Source organism: Mytilus trossulus, chromosome 3 (assembly GCF_036588685.1).
Source record: "Mytilus trossulus isolate FHL-02 chromosome 3, PNRI_Mtr1.1.1.hap1, whole genome shotgun sequence".
Taxonomy (NCBI): domain Eukaryota; kingdom Metazoa; phylum Mollusca; class Bivalvia; order Mytilida; family Mytilidae; genus Mytilus; species Mytilus trossulus.
Genome location: NC_086375.1, coordinates 23,275,316 through 23,294,750, shown reverse-complemented (window position 1 = coordinate 23,294,750; position 19,435 = coordinate 23,275,316). Strand labels below are relative to the sequence as shown.

Sequence of the window (19,435 nt, the reverse complement as noted above, 5' to 3'; positions counted from 1 at the left end):
ATCAGACCATTTCAGTGTGAGAAACTTAATCAAGTATATGAAGAAAAACATCTTTTACTCAAAGATTTAAAAAGAAAAATTGATGCATGTTATCCATTCTTTGAAGAGCAAGCGTCGAAATTTAGAAAAATGGATGATGATGAGGTCACAAAACAAAACGAAATAAAAGAAAAAATTTCTAATCGGAAAAATGAAGTTAAAGATACGGTAACTAGGGAAGCATTTAAACTTGAAGAAGTTATGAAAGGTATATGGGATCCAGAAAACAATCCAGTAGTAACAGAACGTGAAAGACTATTTCAGACAGAACAAGATTTAATGACCAGAAAAAATAGTCTTGGCGAAGTTTTGGAAACACAAGATCCTGCTTCAGTTTTTTAAACTGCAGAAAACGCTAGTAGAGACATACCAGAGGAATTCGCTTTGGGAATAGAACCACCAGGTCTGGTTTACGTTGAACCAAACGAGAAATGTATAAAAGAAGTCTTGGGATCAGTAATAAGGATGCCTAAAGTAGTTTTAAATCATACTTTTAAGCTTAATTTTCCCAAGATAAATAGACTAGTGTCGCTTAATGATGATATATATGTTATGTTCAACCGAAATTCTAGAAGATTTGTGTTTTTTACAATATCAGGTTCCAAATTTGTCACTACAAATGATTTTATAGATGAAAGTGTAAATTCCGGATATGCAAATATTTCAGATATAACAAACTATAAGGAAGATATCTTACTTTCAGATGACAAGTTTAAAATAAGACGTCTTAGAAGGAATGGACAATTTGAAGAATTGTCACCGTCAATAACAGACGATAATCTCAGTTTTGAAGGTATTCATACAACTAAGAAAAAAGAAATCATTTTAGGTTTTACTAACAGGAGGGACTGTTCTGCTGGATTCTTTGAACTAACTCATATGACATTCGCGCCTCCCAAAATGATTTACACATATAACAAAAGTATAATGAGACGCGTTGAGGGCAATAGTAAAGAATTTATTACTCTTCCGAAAAAAATTACAACAAACATCAATGGATATGTTTGTGTTTTAGATAAGCCCAGGTATCCAAAAAAGCCAAGAGTTGTAGTTATTGGGAAATGGGGGCAGCCTAAGTGGATATATAGTGGTCATCCAGACATAAATTCAGAGAATGACTTTTCTCCCAACGACATTATCACAACATCTTTGGATCTTGTTCTTGTGGCTGAGAAAAAAACAAATGCAATTCATGTTCTTTCGAAGGATGGGCAATTTATCTGTAATTGTATTGCAGACACTAACATAACTGAGCCAGTTAGTATATGTTTGAATAAAGAAGGACAGTTAGTGATCGGTTGTACGGATTCTGGAAAAACTGAGTTGCATATGACGAATTTCATTGAATGAAACTTAATTAAATGAACAGTTCATCGTTTGTTTGTGTTATTGTTAAAGAAATTAAACATTAAACTATAAAAATAGCAGTCATCTACTTCTGCAAAATAAGTTAGTATTTGACTAATTAAAAAAAAAAAAAAATCTCTTTTTTATATTCGTAACACAAGTTTTCCTTAAAATTGTAGAACTATATATCAACCTTTTTTGTACATTTTTCAACGAAACATATAATGTTGAAGCTCTCAAGAGCCTGTGTCGCTCACCTGACTTTACTTGGGTTTTTGAAATCATATAAAAAAGATTAAAAAAAATCATAATAGATACTTAAATAATGATTCAGGCCAAATTTGGTCCAAAATTGCTTTCAATTCTGTGGTTCTCTGAAAGAAAACATTTGCAAGTATTTTCTCGGAGGGTCCTATTTTAAACAAAGTCTCCCACTGGCGGCCATCTGGGATAATTGATCGGCTACAAAGTAACAACACTTGGTCAGCATCTCATAATAAACATTCATTCTAAATTTGGTTTCATTCCATTCAGTGGTTCTCTAAAAGAAGACATTTGTATGTATTTCCCGTCGGGTCCTATGTTAAACTTATTCCCCCGCTGGTAGCCAACTTGGAAGATAGATCGGCTACAAAGTAACAACACTTGGTCAGCACCTCATTAGGAACATTCGTGGTATGTTTGGTTTCATTCCATGTAGTGGTTACCTATAAGAAGACATTTGTATGTTTTCCCAAAGGGTCCAATGTTAAACTAAGTACCCCGCTTGCGATCATCTTGGATGGTGGATTGGCTACAAAGTAACAAAACTCCTCATAAAGAACATTCATGCTATGTTTGGTTTCATTCAATTCAGTGGTTCTCAAACAAAAGACACTGGTATGTTAAGTTCATAGGGCCCTATGTTAAACGAAGTTCACGATGGCGGCCATCTTGGATGATGGAACGGCTACGTAGTAACAACACTTGGTCAGCACATCATAAGGAACATTCATGCAATTTTTGCTTACATTCCATTAAGTGATTCTCTAGAAGAAGTTCAAAATTTGATGAATTGCTCCGCAGGGCACAGCTTTATTCGACCAGAGATGGAACCCTGAAAAAAAGCTGGGGCAAGTATGGACACAACATTTTAACTTAATACAGCTCTGAATTTGGATTGTGATTAAATATTTGTCTCATAGGTTTCTGACACAGAATGAATGAGGTCTTAGAACTCAAAAATTTAAATTGAACATTTACCTTTTAAGGTTCAATATCCAAAATCTAAATACATGGTTAGATTCAGCATATCAAAGAACCCCAAGAATTCAATTGTTGGTGAATCAAAACAAATAGTTTTATTTAGGACCACTTTTGACTCAATGAGGACCAATTTGATAACGGGCCCAAAAATCTTAAATCTTAATACATGGTTAAATTCTGCATATCAAATAACGCCACACATTTAATGTTTGTTAAACAAAGTTTAACCCTGATTGAAATCTTGAAAACTGGGCCCATAATAAAAAATCTAAATACATTTTTAAAATTCAGCATATCAAAGAACCCATTGAATTCATTTTTTTGTTTAAAACAAACTTAGTTCAATTTTAGACCCTAAGGACCGTAATGTAGACCAATTTTAAAACGGGACTAAAATGTTAAAATGTAAAAACACGGTTAGATTAGGCATATCAAAGAACCCCAAGAATTTAATTTTTGATGAAATCAAACATAAACCAATTTTGGACCCTTTGGACCTCAATGGGGACCAATCTTAAAAATGGTACCCAAAATCCAAAAACTTAATACACTGTTAGAATCAGCATATTAAAGAATCCTAAGAATCCAAGAATAAAACCTCATTGAAATTGGTCAAGAAATAAGCAATATAGAAAAGTATTTTTTTCTCTCTATTTTAGCCCTAATTCCTAAACAGTGAGGGCCATGACCCCAAACTCTATCCGAACCTTTCGTATTTGGTATGAAACCTTATGGTACAATTTCAGAAGGATCCATGCACTTGCACACAAGTTTTTGTCTGGAAACTAGAAAAATGCTTATGAGTGTCCCTATAATTCCTAAACAGTGGGGGCCATAAACCCCAAAATCATTCCCAGCTTTCCATAAGTGATTGTAAACCTTGTGTTAATATTTTTTGATTTTTTATTTACTTATATTAAAGTTGTTATCCGCAAATCATCTGTCTCCAGATGATGCTGACGGTGAAGACAACGATGTGATACCAATATTCAACCAAGAAAATTTTGCGGTCGTAGAAAATTTAATGCCGACAACAACGGACAGCGACGGACGACGAACGTCAAGAGATGAGAATAGCTCACTTGGCCCCAGCAGTGGTAGGTTACTCAACCTAGACAACGACTTAAACAACACGAATGAAGCTAACAGTCATGGCAAAATCCTGGACAATCAAGTACGATACGGATAAAGGAGATCAGACAAAACACTATTGTCATGAAAGCTGTTTAATCAATTTGTGTCTTTTGAACAGCGGTATTCTACTGTTGCCTTATTCAATATACAAAAGCCATACAATGAAGGGGAAAAGAGGGTATGTTACTGCTGAGAAATGGGAAGATATCAATTGGAAATTTTAACTCATAACTTTTATAATAGATTCTAATTTGAAATACACCTGTTACAATACCGAGATGCTTTATTTCCAGTTCACTTGGATATTTGAGATATAAGCATTATTTAAATGTGAGTTTTTGAGTGGTAGAACATCATCAGCATACCTGGAACTGAATTAGAAAACATTACAAGATACTTTTTTGTCTGTTGGTCTTTTGAAAAGTATAAAGGTAGCAAAGAAAAGTGGACAGGATTGTTAATGCATATTTACTACACAAAATGGAAGACATGCATGATCATCTATGATAAACATTATATTGTATTATGAGTAAGCAATGCATGATAGTGAAAGAATTACTTTAAATAACCATTTAAAAACCCTAGTTTAATTCTAGTTATCTTCCTAGTATTTAAAAGATATGCATCATGAAAATTCAGCTAGGAAATACATGCCGTGGACTATCACCTCAAGAACATCAACATGTACACTGTGGGTTTTCTTTTTTGTCAAAAGATTAATGCCATGATAACTTCGTAAGAGAGAAATATTTTTTATAAAAGGACAAACTGAATTTTAAAGTCGATCATTCTGAAATAAATCACTGTAATATAAATAGTTTTTTTTTGGTGACTTGAATAACTAGAGGTTCTCAAGAGCCTGTATTGCTCACATGACTCTACTTAGGTTTTTGAAATCATATTGACAAATATAAAATTTGGCCACAAAGTAACAACACTTGGCCAGCACCTCTTAAGGAAAGAAAAATCCATGCTATGTTTGGTTTCATTCAATTCAGTGGTTCTCTAGAAGACTTTAGTATGCATTTCCCATAGGGCCCTATGTTAAACCAAGTCCCCCGCTGGTTGCCATCTTGGGATGATGGACCGGCTATAAAGTAACAACACTTTGTCAACACCTCATAAGGAACATTCATACTATGTTTGGTTTCATTCTATTCAATGGTTCAGTAAACGAAGTCATTTGTATGCATTTCCCATAGGGTCCTATGTTAAAGTACGTTCTCGACAGGCGGCCATTTTGGATGATGGATCAGCTACAAAGTTACAACACTAAGTCAGCACCTCATAAGGAACATTCATGCTATGTTTGGTTTCATTCCATTAATTTGTTCTCTAGAAGAAGTTCAAAATGTAAAAAGTTAACGACCACGACAATGGACGACGCCATTTGGCGATGACGTACGACGGACGTCAAGTGATGAGAAAAGCTCACTTGGACCTTCGGGCCAGGTGAGCTAAAAAGGTAGAAATAGAAAAGATTGTGAATCCTGTATTGCTGTGACATATTTTTTAGTGGGACTTGATAAATGTTAGCATAGGTTTTACTGTATCAGTCATTTACAACCTATACATTTCTTGATCTTTAAATGTTCAAAATTTCCAAATTATTAAAACAAGCAGATATCATTTATAAGTTTTTATTTATCAAATGATACTCATGTAGCAAACAAAAGCTATTCTGTTCAAAACACACAGAAAAAATGATAATAAATATTGAAAAAATGTAAAAAATACAAAGTGACTAAAAACAAATTCATATCAACTTCATTTCAGAATTAATGAAATCATTAAAAACATCATGATTCACAATTGACTGATTTTGAAATAAATGCTATATCACCCTGTTAAATAAATTAAACTCCCTTCCACCATTAAATGCAATAGGAATATAAACATTAGTACCATGAAAAAAGAGTTAGATTTTAATAAAGTCTGAAAGATTAAAACAATCAAAGCAAATTTTCAACAATCTGGTGTTTTGTTTTTTTCTATAAATTTTACTAAATGTTTTGATGATATATGAAATAGAATGGAAACCAGGAATGAGTCAAAGATTAGAACCAGCCAAAAGCCACCAATTGGTCTCAAACGCAACATACTTTTGCATTGGAGTCATCAAATTTCAAAATGGAAATTCTTTTACAACACAAAATTTTGCAATTAATGAAAAATGTCCACTGTCTTTCAAAGCAAATTAGCAGTTTTCCCCTAAAAATTAAAATACAAATACTTTAAATAAACAGATTATTGATAATAAAACTTACTTTCTAAATGCAGTACTTGATTTACTAAAAAAAAATTGACACTGCCAGTAAATAAAATATTTCTGATACAAATGAATAAACTCATCATAGATACCAAGAGATGATGTTATATAAGATGATTTTTGTAGTTGTAAGAAATAAATATGAAACTGATTTTTCTATAAATTGGTTATAATAAAACAACAAAATATTAAAATATTAAAAGGCAGTCATTGTGTTCTTATAAAATATATCATATTGGTCCCGCTGACTAGATAACCAGAGAAAATGCTGATTCTCTATAAATTTGATTTTAAAAATGCAAGTCTTTGACTTAAATTAATTATAAAACAAATGATAACTGTAAAAAGGCAAATAAGACATATTCTTGGAATATTTCAATAAAAACTTAACAATACAAAGACAATTAATATCTCTAAATTGAAAACTTGCGTAAAGTTAAATATAACAAATAAAACATAAATTGCAAATACACAAGGCAAGCAACGAGCGACAACTGCAGAACCATAAACTAACTCTCTTTATTACTCTTTATACCTTGTGTGACATAAGGTCACATAACAGAGGGTATTCTTATCTCATTTGTTTTGGTTTCTGTAACTGTGTGTATGGTTGTACAAAATTAATTATATGGTACATAAAAATATGTCCATTTTAAACTGGTTCTGATATTCACATGAAATACAAATCACTGAGATTCATGTTACATGATGTTTACTTTGAGCAGAACTTTTAGGACTTAATAAACTTGTGGAAAATTAAGATCTGGTTACTTGCCATGTAAATGGGAAGTTTAGTTAGCCATAAAACCTGGTTCAATCCACCATTCTTTTTAAAATTGCCTGTACCCCTTCAGAAATATGGTTGTCGTTATCAAATAGTCCTTTCTAAGTATGTTGGCATTTGTTTGTGTTGCAGTTCAGTGTTTCTGTTGTTCTTATATATGCTGTGTTTCCCTCAGTTTTGGTTTGTGACCTAGATTTGTTTTTGCTTTCGATTAATGACTATAGAACAGCAGTATACTACTGTTGCCTTTAAGTCTAGTTGTATCCATGAGTTTCATGGTTCTGCAGTAATCATGTATACATGTAATAGGCACTTAAGAATGTATAAAATAAATATGTATGTATATTTTACAATATGAATGTATATTTAACAATATGATTATATGAATAACTAATAAATATAATATAAAATATAAACAAGAAAAATATTTGCAAATATATATATCACAATTGTGCGCAATGGTGTTTACATTTAACTAGCATATGTATAATATATAAGGCATATCAACAATATCACTCATCATCAAATAATGGGCAACATCAAACAGGTTTCATGTACATGTGTCAGGAGAGTTCTCTAAAGATATTTTCATGAATACTTAAAGTAAGTAAGAACATTTTCCATAACACATATGCATGAATGTTTATAGCTTCAAATATTTTTTTGGAAAGTAAATTCCACTATAAATTACTCATCATCTTTCTTGGAATATTTCTTTTACTCCATTTAATGTAAATCTTCATACTTCTATTGGTTTCCATTTGCTAAAAACTTACCCAAGTGACAATAACCAAATATTGTGTTTTATAGTAATACTCTTCTTTAAATCTTAAATTCTTCATTCCAATATATTATTTTCTAAAGTGAATGAAAAATAAACCTCAAAGATTACCATATCATTTCTCAAATTTCATCACATTTGAATGTGGTTGAAACAAAAACCTTGTGTTGTTAACTATGTGTTCATGTTTTTTTCTAGGATATTTTATATATACTAAAGGTGGTAAGTATTGACAGGATTTCCATTTTAAAATCAATCATTTAAAACAAAAAATTTAAATATGCAATTTATATGGATCCATAAAAACATAGAGTATACCCTGTGAACGCAGTCTACCTGTAAAGGCAATTTAAGAATTTTACTGCAATTTAAATGTAAAAATTAATATTTTGACACCTTTCCTAAGTAAAGATTTCAAGTGCATATCCCAAGTCCCTGTAGGTTTTATTTTTAGGATGTAAATATTACACAATTGCTAAAACTTGGTTTTTTCTTTAAAAATTAAAAAAATCTGATATTGCTGTTCTCATAAAGTCAAAAGGAAAACAAATCTTAATGTTTAATTTTCAGCATTTTGGAAACACAAACTGTCTCTTCACATCTTCTTTGTGCAAGGAAAACAAATAGAAAACATCTGTAATAACTACTTATAACATGTTTTTACTACATTATTGGAACAGAGCATAAAATAGGAAAACTTCTCAAAATAATGGAGAAACAAAGATTTTCAAAAAATCAAAATCCAATTATCTGAAACCTTGGAATATTTCGGTTTGTGCAGATGCACAAAAGAATACTTATTTCAGATACAATACCAATTATTCAATTGGATAACTAACTCTCATATACCCTATATAAGCCTTAATTCTGTATGGATAGATTTTAACTTTTATGATATTTATCTGAATATTATATAAGGTTGACATTAAATTGTAACTAGTTGTACATAAAATTAATATAAAGAGATAAATCTTTCATTAGCTCACAAAACAAAAATTTACGAAATATGTGAAAATGAGTCAATGTGAAAAAATACCAAGTCTGTTTGTTAGAAAAAAACCAACAAAGACACAAAATACCCCAAAAAAGAAAAAACCAATACAGCTTAAACAGTCATGGATGTTTCTAATACTGAAATTATGGATTATAGATACAATGTCATGTGGGTAAGAATAATAGCATTCAAGCATTAATTATTATCAAGATAAAAGACTTTTTTTTAAAAGAAAAATTATCATATAATATGCATCCAATTCATTTTGACATAAAAAAAAATGAAGTTTATCAAAAATGAAATGCTGTTAACGGCACATTATCTAAACTGCTAAAGCAGCCAAAAGAGCAAAGTATAGTACACAAAATACAATAATAACCTGTACTTTTATTTTGATCAAACAATCAGTTAACAAAATAAAAACTAGCTGATGACTTAAGGATGAACTTAGGTGAGGTCTTGGAATTTGTGTCAAATGTTCCACCTCCTTGGTGTTTTTCCATAAAATACAATGTAAAATATTTTGCCCCATAACACCCATTTATATTTTCATATAAGACTTAATAGCTCATGAAATTTTTTTAGAAGATTCTGGATTTTCTTTCTTTCGTTTTGAGACCCAAATAATACCAATGTAAATATAAGGTAAAAGTCTGAGTCAGCCTTTTCCCGCCATATTCTAAATCTCAAATATCTCAAAAAAGAGGTCCATGACCTATCAATATTTTTAGCTTATCTATATCCTTAATTGATGCTCTACCAGCTTATAGTATCAATTTTATTTTCTTAATTTCCTAATTTTCACTTAAATTCACCTAAGTACATCCGTAAGTTTGTTGTTATTACCATAATAGAAATTATCTAAAAAGCTTTGAATTTAATTTATTGTGCAATGAAAAGCATAAAATAAAACAATCAACTACATTTTTTAACACAATTTTCTAGTCCCTGCACCCTTATAACACTGGCCATATCATGGTAATTGACATTTACAAACAAATGAAAAAAAGTCTCAGAAGTTGGACCTTTTTAAACTCCATAAATATTAAAGAGAAGGTCTGCTAAAACTGTTATGTACATTATTGTAGTCAATTCATTACCATATGATTTTGATTTGAATGGAGATCTATACAGTAAATTTATTTTCCTCATTTTATAGAAGTATTTTATACATATATGTTAATGAATATCTAGTTTTCTCTATAGCCACACAAACTATTTATTTGTACTTGACTATAATTTACTTATTCTTTTAATTCAATACTAAGAAAAGAAAAGAAATTGGGAGAATTATTTTCATATTTGTAATTCCGACATAAAATAATGTAGTTCTAACTTTCAACTTAACCATAAAAGTTTTTGAGCATTTTTACCATAATTCAAATGAATTAAACTTAAACTTCTTGTATACCCAACTGAAACAGTGAAAAACGCTATTCCCTTACCAAACTTTGTTTGTCTTTTTTTTGGAGTTTTTTTCACTTGAGTATTTTATAAAAATCTTTTAAAAAGAAGGTGTTTAAAAAAAGTAGCATAAACACAGCATTCTGAATACTAGCTTCTTTGTTCTGCATGGATCAGTGCTTGATTGACAAAAAGAATCAATAAAAGATGCACATGAAAGTCACATTAACCTGAAGTAACACACATTAAGAGATTGGTTGTTAGTAGCAGCATCAAAAAATGGATTTCAATGAATTTATTTTATCTATGACTTTTTAAGTCTGATTATAAATTCATTCAAAAAACTTAACAGTATAAAAACAAAACAAAAAACAGCTCCATTAACAAAAATGTGAATGAAATGACTAAGAAACCTTTTTTGTTATGATTTTGCTTCAAACAGACTTTAAGTAAGCAGTGTTACATCAATATCTTCTGTCAGACACATTCTGCATTGAACCAACAGTATGTTTCAGCAGCACCTCTTACGTCCACCATCAGATAGGAGCTGTGATGAATCAGAATGACTATCAAAGTGAGAAGAATCTTCATCCAAACTTATACTGGATCTTGACTCAGCTGCCTGCTGTTCTTGTGATTCTATGATGTCTGTACACATATCTAGAAATGCCTGTTAAACAATATATCTTTTTTTTATAATATTCATCAATATTATGCAACCTAACAACACAGCAGACTCACAAATACAATTTACAGGTCATCATGCAGTCATGCATAATAGAACCAGTGCTCCGCTGGTGAAGCTTAATACGAGCACAGAGGTTGAACCCTGAACAGTTGGGCCAAGTATGGACACAAGATTTTGAAACAGCTCTGAATTTGGATTGTAATCAAATTCTTGACATAATATGAGTTTCTGACACAAATCAAATGTCAAGATCTTACAATCTATTCTGCAATATTGTCCAATTAAAGATTTCTTCTTCAAACTTTTTAAAAAATTTGGGAAAAAAAATGAAAACTACTACCCCCTCCCCCCAAGTCATAACCAACTATCCCTTCATGGTTTGGAAACTTGTGGTATAATTTCATAGAGATTCATCCGCTAAAACACAAGTTATTTTTTGAAAACTACAAAAATGCTTATTTTGGGCCCCCTTTTTTGCCCCTAATTCTTAAACTATTGGGACCATAAACCTGAAAATCAATCACAACCTTCCTTTGGTGGTATTTAACCTTCTGGTAAAAATTTATAGAGATCCATTCACTATATCTTAAGTAATTGTCCGGAAACTAAATGTGTCTTCAGATGATGATGACTCAGACGAAGACATGATACCATTATCATGATTATATGACACAAAAAAATGTTTTTGCAGTCGTATAAAAATACATGTCCATCTTTAATATGCTTATCTCTAAGGGTGATACAGCAGTTGGGAAGAATGAACTTCTAAAGATTGTCATAAACACCAAAAACTACAAAAAGACAACCATAAAGATTTGACCATAGGTAACCACTTACGCGGTTCCTGACTTTGGACACACATATTTGAAATGTGTAATTATAATTGATGGAATCTCAATTGACCGCAAATTTGTATTTTACTGGCTACTTGGAAATAAAATTAACTTTTTTCAGTTCTATAAAATTTAATCTCTTATCTTATTCTGAAAACTAAAGTTTGTAAACCAGTTTTCAAAGTATGTAGAACCCAGACATTGCATATTTTACTTTATGTTGCAATTCCAATTGACCTGAACAATAATCAATTCATTTACATAACTTGAACATCTATGGAAAGTAAGCTATTTTAAATGACACATAATTTGGTAAGGTCTTAGTGTTGAAAGGGTTTGGCTTGTGGTAATATTTTCTCTTTTATTCTTATTCAAATGTATTGCATTTGACAGACAAATATTGTTGGTTTTTTTTTAATTGGACTGAGTAAGTAAATTGGTTTTGCTTACTGTTAAAGGCTGTCGGTAACCTACACTGTATAGCTGTTAGTTTCTGTGCCATTTGGTCTCTTGTGGAGAGATGTCACATTGGCAATCATACCACATCTTCTTGTTTTTGTATTATCTGTATTACTTTCTTACCTTCTCTAGATTGCTACTACTTTTAGCACTTGTTTCACTAAACATTATTCCATGCTCTTTGGCAAACTAAAAAGAAAAGAATAAAAGCTATATTTTCTGTAATTATACATGTAGCTCATTTCACATTAAAACATATCAAAGGGAGACAAAAAATATCAAAACTATAAACTGATTATTGGGTTTTCTTAGTATAGATATTGTAAACTATTAGCATCTTGACACAATGTGAAGATTTTCATCTAATTTGTTGCACTTCTCAATACCAAGATTTACTTGTGGCTGATATTGAACAATCTAAAGGGCAGAAAAGCTGATAATATTTACCTATAAATAAGAATTTCTAGATTTTTTTTAAAAAACTACCGGTAAATCAATTTGAACTTTTAAAAAGTTTGCAATACATATTTGATATACATTTTCCCCTTACACCCTGGTCTTGTTAATGACCTTGTGGTAAAATATGAAAAAAATGCTTAGTGCTTGGTAGTGTCAGAAGAATGTGTGGCAGGAATATCAAAAGACATATTTTTGTAGAGATGAACTCTATGTTTTTGTTACATGTATTTCTATTTGTCTCCATCTGATGAGTTACGCCTTTTTCAACTAATTTTTTTAATTTGTTCTGATGTTGTACTGTTACACCACTGTCCCAGGTTAGGGGGAAGTTGGGATCTCGCTAACATGTGTAACCCTGCCAATTTTTCTAAGTCAGGAGACTGTAATACAGTAGTTGTTGTTTGTTGACGTGTTACATATTTGTTGTTTGTTCATTTTTTGTACATAAATTAGGTTATTAGTTTTTTCGTTTGAATTGTTTTTCATTGTTATTTCTGGACCTTTTATAGCTCACTAAGTGGTATGGGCCTTGCTCATTTTTGAAAGCCATACAGTGACCAATAGTTGTTTTAAATTTCTATGTCATTTGGTCCCTTGTGGAGAGTTGTCTCATTGGCAATCATACCCCTTCATTCTTTTTTATAATTACCTGACTAGCTTCTTTGGTTGTGACTTGTCTCCTGTCCTCTCTATCACATTTATTTCCTAGTAACATCACACTAACATCTTCTTTACAAAACTGTGGAAAAAAGCTTACTTTGACAAAAAGTAAATGATATTAAGAATAAAACCTTTTGAAAGATTCATAATTTATGAAAAACCTAAACTTTATACATTCATATAATGTAAATGTGATAAAAAATTTTAATGCAAAATCTGAAGAAGAAAAAAACCTTTGTACTTGGCTATTTTTACTGCTTTCTTTACTGTATTTCATTTTTGATCCATAAAAAAAAGTGAGCAACAAGAAACATGCATTTATCTTATGTACAAATACCTGTTCTACATGGGCTAGCCACTTTGGTATAGCTTCAAATGAAGATCTACTAGACATGTCGTACACAAGTAAAACACCCTAAAATCAATGAAAATATCCAATGAAACATCTGATCAACTCACTTTATTTTTCATACATGTAAAAAGTGGTCAATTCCTAATATCTTGTTTCCAATACACATATCTATATTAAGTCACAAGAGTTAAGGCAATGGTTCCAATAGTCAAAACTCCTACAAAGTAAAAAGCTTGAGAGGACATTCTTGATCATCATTTGTGTGTTCTTTGTGCATAAATTATGTCATTACAGAGAGCCACAAGTATCTTAATTGAGATGATTTCTATATTGCAGCCGAGATAAGTGTGATCACTTACAAACGCTTTCTTTGTAGAAAGAATTTAACAATGTACATAGAAAAACAAAGATACAAGATCAGTTCAAATGAAACTGTAGATGAGGTCAAAAAGTCAATGTACTGGCTAAGCAATAGTTTTTTCTGTAATGAAAATGATATGAATCTAAAAATTGTTGCGCATGTGCATGATTACAAAATACAAATGTATAGACAGTGAAGAATGACATATTATTAAAAATATTACCAAAAAGGAAATATACATTTTAAAAATTAATAGAAATTGAGAAATCTGTGTCCTGCATGACATGTACATGTACATATGTTTTTTTTAACTCATCTTTAATCAAGTTTTCTATGTAAGAATTACCTGTGCACGTCTGTAGAACTGTTTTGTAATGGATTCAAATCTTTCCTGACCAGCAGTATCCCTGTAACAAAACATAGGTCAATGGCTCAATGCATGTCATTGTGATAAACTGAAGTTAGATTTGTAGGTTTTACCCTTTTTTGTCTCGGAAATTTTTTAGAAGGACAGGTTTCTTAATATCAAAGCAAATATTCAGTTGTCTTTATTTTGATTGATTGGTGTTTAATGTTACTTTCAACACCATTATGTTATTTTGCTGTGGTCAGTTTTTATTGGTTGAGAAAGCCTGAGTGCTTGGAGGAAACCATCAACCTTGGGTAGGAAAACTCTCAATCCTAGTCAATTAGGATAGGAGTTGAGTGCAACTGCTCCAATTGTCTTTGATTTGAAGTAAATTCGGAAATTCTTAGTTTATAATTGAAGAAGCAACTGCCAAAATGAAAAGCAGTAAAAGTCTTGCTTTGTCAATATGTACTGGTTACTTTTTATACAGAGCTGATTATTTTTTATATGTAGTATTTTGTTATATGAATTGAGGTTTAAAATGGCATGACTTATTTGATGAAAGAAGAAAGACAACTCCTATTTTGCTAATGGTATAAGTTATATATTCGGTTTAAAAGTAAAAAGTGTACATTGTAATGTGGATCATGTGTTTTCATTACTATTGAAATAGAATTTTGTCTCCTTTACATCAATCTCAGATTGCCTCTTTTTCAGTTTAAAGTATAAGTACTAGTGTACTTACCAGATTTGAACTTTAACTACTCTATCATTAATCTGTAATGTTTTCATCTTGAAGTCAATACCTTCAAGTAAAAAATAAGGAATCACACAGATTAAAGGAGTTCTTTGAAATATATTTTTATATCACATAAAAATAGGTGTCTTCCAATTTCCTTACTATAAATGTGTACATGTATATTTAAGATAAATAAACTCATTGTACTAAAAGTCACTCAAGGTTACAAGTACATCCCATCAAAATTTGCTTACATGTATTAACTTGCATAAATTTTCATTGCTTATGGAAACAATTTTCAGAAACTGTCATTTGGTCACTGGTTTAGAGTTGGTTCATAGACAATCATACCATATTTTCATATTTTTTATAGGTATAATCATATGGTATAATCTTGGTACAGTGTTAGCAGTTGATCAACATTTAGCAGAAAACTTCAGCCAAACACTATCTACATACATGTAGAGTTTGATTATCACTGTTCATTTCAAAAAAATAGCAAAGTACACTTTACATTAGTTTGTCAGTTTCTCACTGAGGAACAATTAGTTTAACATCTTGTAACAAGTTTTCTTCACAAATGAATCTGACTGCCATCAATTTATCTTTATGTTGGTAGCTTAAATATTTCTGTTTCATTAAAGTATACCCTTTTACTAATATACATTACATGTTTAGTTTGTCTCTAGTGCTGTGTGTAAATAATGTCCCCATGCTTGCGGTGTACATGTATGTTTCTATATTTTGTAATGTTTAGGGATTTGAAACCTCTCAATGTGCACCTCTGTTACTATCACATCGATACACAAACCCCAAATCTTCTATAATTTATATTGTAGGCCTTTTAGGCTTTACTCTGTCTCACTGGTCTACTTGAAATCTGACTGTGAGAAAGGTGCAATATTAAATTTGAAGGTCAATGTTTAATATGTTCAATGAATTAATCTCTTAAATATCCTTAACTACGTATTCAAATACACAGAAACTAGCAGAAAAACTTCACATGTTTTACAATTAGAAAAAAATAAAATAGAACCCTAATTTACCCCCAAAATTAATAAATCATGCAAATTTACATCAAAAATTGAACCAGACAAGAAATAAATATGTATTGCCAATACATTATAACAACATTATCTCATTCTGGTCATTATTGGTATCTATATTTCCTCAGGGTAAATATCAAATGTTCTATGACAACTGACCAGATACAAGATAGTGTCTAAAATACATGTATTCTAATCATGATCTAACACATTTCTTTACATGAATTGGCAATGAAATTGTATTACAAAGGAGACGACACTTATATGGATTGGATAAGATCCTGTAAATTTGTACAATTTTTTTTGATTTATAAAAGACAATTAAAAGTTTGGAAAATGTAAGCTGTATTGAACTTGATCTCATTGAACTTTATCCATGTTATTGCATGATCATCGTATTACAAACATTGAAAACATGTTATATTTTTTCATTCTAAAGAAAGATATAGTACATGTCCTGTATATGTTTTAGGTATATATGAGGGGGGATAGGACCTTTATCTGGACTCCACGATTTGGGTGTTTTAAGCTCGGGATTTCCGGATTGACCCTTTCGGGATCAGGGAATTTTTTTTTTCGAAATTCGGGACCAAGGGGTTTCGTGTTTTTAAGTCCAGGATTTCAGGATTTCGTGTTTTTAAGCCGGGAATTCGGGATCAGGACCTCTCCTACCCTCCCTCATATACATGTATGATGCCAACTGTCTGTGTCATGGCTGTAGCCAAGAAAGGGGCATAAGAAGCTTGATTAAAAAGGTCATAATCTACATTGTATTATTTCTTTCTGCTTATACTGTAGATTTATTATACTTATTCGTTAGATATTAATTTTTGTGGATTTCGTGGGTAATGACAAACCACGAATTCAAACATTATGTAACTAAGTAAATATTCAACAAAAGTCAAATTTTTGAAAGGAATGCATGCAGTCTTTGCTTAATCTATGAATTTAAATATCCACAAAAATGCAAGTTTTTGTCAAATCATGAAAATTGGTACCAACGAATATAAATGAATCAAGCAATTAAAAAGTTTAGGTGGCAATTACATGCAGCATGTACAACATACAGCATTTCCAGGGTACAATAAGTTAGTTGATTCTGACATGTGACTTCCATCACCACTTGATAATTGAAGAAATTACAGGGGCGGACCCAGCCATTTAAAAAAGGGGGGTCCCAACCCTAGATAAAGGGGGGGGGGGGGGGTCCACTATACATGTAAGTCCCCATTCAAATGCATTGATCGTTCTAACCCCCTGAACCCTCCTGGATCCGCCAATGCAATATTCCCAAAGTGCAATAATTCTGTGTTACATATATAGTTTCTAAGTAACAGATGATTTTTCTTTTTAAACTAAGGATTTCAGAAAAATAATTCATCTTCTGGAAAAGTCATTAACAAAAAGTAAAAGTTAATCTGAATACAAATACACTTTTAAATAATTTTGATAAAATCCCACTGTTAATCTATATTCCATTTTGGAATATTATGTCCCAAACTTGTTATTATTTAATAATTACACATTTGCCTTTGGACCAAGACTAATTGCAGTCATGCCAGTAGTCCAAACCTGATGATTGAAAGGATACATTAATTATGAAATAAACATGTACTGCAAAATGCATTGTGTAAAACTTACCAATTGTAGATATATGAGCACTGATGAAATCTTGGTTTATGTATTTACATAGTAGACAAGTTTTTCCAACCCCAGTTTCCCCAACAAGCAATAATCTCAATAACAAGTCATATCTTTTTGACATAGTTTTGCTTGCCGGTGTTGATTGTCTACCAACTTTGACCTCTTGTTTCCGTATTAAACATGTATGCAATTTTCGAACTCTAGTAGCCTTTGTCCATAAAACTGCTGATAGGTACTTTTGACTTGGGTTGGCCTTAATGATTAAAAGATACGATACTGAATCACTGATGCATTGACATATCAACGTGCTGATGTCACTTTCACTTTGACAGGAAGTAAACAAAGAAAAGATAACTCGGTTTTAAAACAAGGGGCCCGTTGTAGCAATGATACTACTTCTGTGTTATTATTTTAACTTTTTTTTTCAAAATTTTATTTGAAGTAATTTCTTGCAGATGAAATAATAACAAGAAGATTAATATTGATATCCTTCCTGCCCATTATGTTAATTGTTCCTTTTTTCAACAGTTTTATCTGGGACTATTGAAACCAGAGGCGCATTTATGGGCAGGGGGCCTAGGCCCCACTTTTGGGAAAAAAATTTGGTTGCTTATATAGGGAATCACTGAATCGTGACTGGAGCGGGTCCCCTCTTAGGCAGTCAGTGGGTCCCCACTTATGACAATTTCTGGATCCGCTCAGTACTGGAAACTATTATACTAGCCGGCAAAGCCTATCATGTGATACTAGTAGTCCCAAGTCACAGTTTCACGAAATAAATAAAACAAAATGATATCCCTTCTGGCAAATGTTTTGGTTTTGCCCTTGTTTTTTTTGGGGGGAGGGGGATTGTCCTAATGTAAACATCATGAAACAGTGAAAGCCTGAGGTATATATATATATATAAAAAATAACAATTACAGGTCAAGATACAGCCTTCAATACGGATCCTTGGCTCACACCAAGTATTTGTAAAGTGAGACACTCGCTATACAAGTCCTTGCTCACACCGAACAGCAATTAAGCTATTGATAATTAAAGGACCCCCAGATGACCAGTCAGTGTAAAACAATTCAGACAACCTAAAAAATAAACGGTCTAGGTTGTATTAAAAAAAAACGAGAAATGAGAAACAATTATGAACCAAAAAAAAAAATAGACAAACACTAACAAACAGATTAAGACAGGCGCTAACAAATGCAGTGGTGACACAGGCGCCAACCTTCATCATAACATACAACAGTAGTACATGTATAAAACATAACATACAACAGTAGTACATGTATAAAACATAACATACAACAGTAGTACATGTATAAAACATAACATACAACAGTAGTACATGTATAAAACATAACATACAACAGTAGTACATGTATAAAACATAACATACAACAGTAGTACATGTATCAAACATAACAACATATAGAAGGACACTCTAGAAAATATCAGTTGAGATGGATTAACTCGATCAAAATGAAATATTAATCAAAGTATCAAAATCTTAAACAATGTCAACTATAACTTAGGACACAAGTTGATTGCAATAGCTCAGTCTTGTCGTATGGATCAGATGACCTTATCATGTTCTCCAGTCCGAAATAGATCTGCCTGTGAATAATCGAATAATCACTATGATATAACGAATGATTCACTTAATCTATTTAAGGTATAACATATTATAAGATTTAAAAAAAAAATTGCGACATTTTTGGGTGGTATTGATATAAAACACATACTGTCCTCATTGTACGTGCTCGCTCTTTTTCTCATTTCGTTAATCTTTCGTCGTTTTTTCCTCTCTGATTAAAGTACATATTTTCTGATAAAAAGGTGTTTTTAAAATCA

At 31.4% G+C, this 19,435-nt stretch overlaps 2 protein-coding genes across 2 annotated transcripts; one reads left to right on the top strand and one right to left on the bottom strand.

The window, feature by feature from the left end:
• Positions 1-504: 504 nt before the first annotated feature.
• Positions 505-1,389, top strand: LOC134710548 (uncharacterized). Its single transcript, XM_063570919.1, has one exon. It carries the CDS (start codon positions 505-507, stop codon positions 1,387-1,389), a length of 885 nt encoding a protein of 294 aa, XP_063426989.1.
• Positions 1,390-5,432: 4,043 nt separating this feature from the next.
• Positions 5,433-17,911, bottom strand: LOC134710648 (ras-related protein Rab-10-like). Its single transcript, XM_063571033.1, has 7 exons — positions 17,585-17,911; positions 14,904-14,964; positions 14,156-14,216; positions 13,434-13,511; positions 13,086-13,175; positions 12,101-12,166; positions 5,433-10,667 (listed from the first exon to the last, which is right to left on the bottom strand). Exons 1-7 carry the CDS (start codon positions 17,706-17,708, stop codon positions 10,509-10,511), a joined length of 639 nt encoding a protein of 212 aa, XP_063427103.1. The 5' UTR covers positions 17,709-17,911; the 3' UTR covers positions 5,433-10,508.
• Positions 17,912-19,435: the final 1,524 nt, after the last annotated feature.

What these genes read in the sequence shown, in the direction of transcription:
- LOC134710548 (XM_063570919.1), top strand. Translation starts at nt 505, where the DNA reads ATGCCTAAAGTAGTTTTAAATCATACTTTTAAGCTTAATTTTCCCAAG.
- LOC134710648 (XM_063571033.1), bottom strand. Translation starts at nt 17,708, where the DNA reads ATGTCAAAAAGATATGACTTGTTATTGAGATTATTGCTTGTTGGGGAA. An exon ending in AGTTCTACAGACGTGCACAG is followed by an intron (nt 13,512 to 14,155) that starts GTAATTCTTACA and finishes CATTGATTTTAG; the next exon opens with GGTGTTTTACTTGTGTACGA. An exon ending in GTAGTAGCAATCTAGAGAAG is followed by an intron (nt 10,668 to 12,100) that starts GTAAGAAAGTAA and finishes ATTGTTTAACAG; the next exon opens with GCATTTCTAGATATGTGTAC.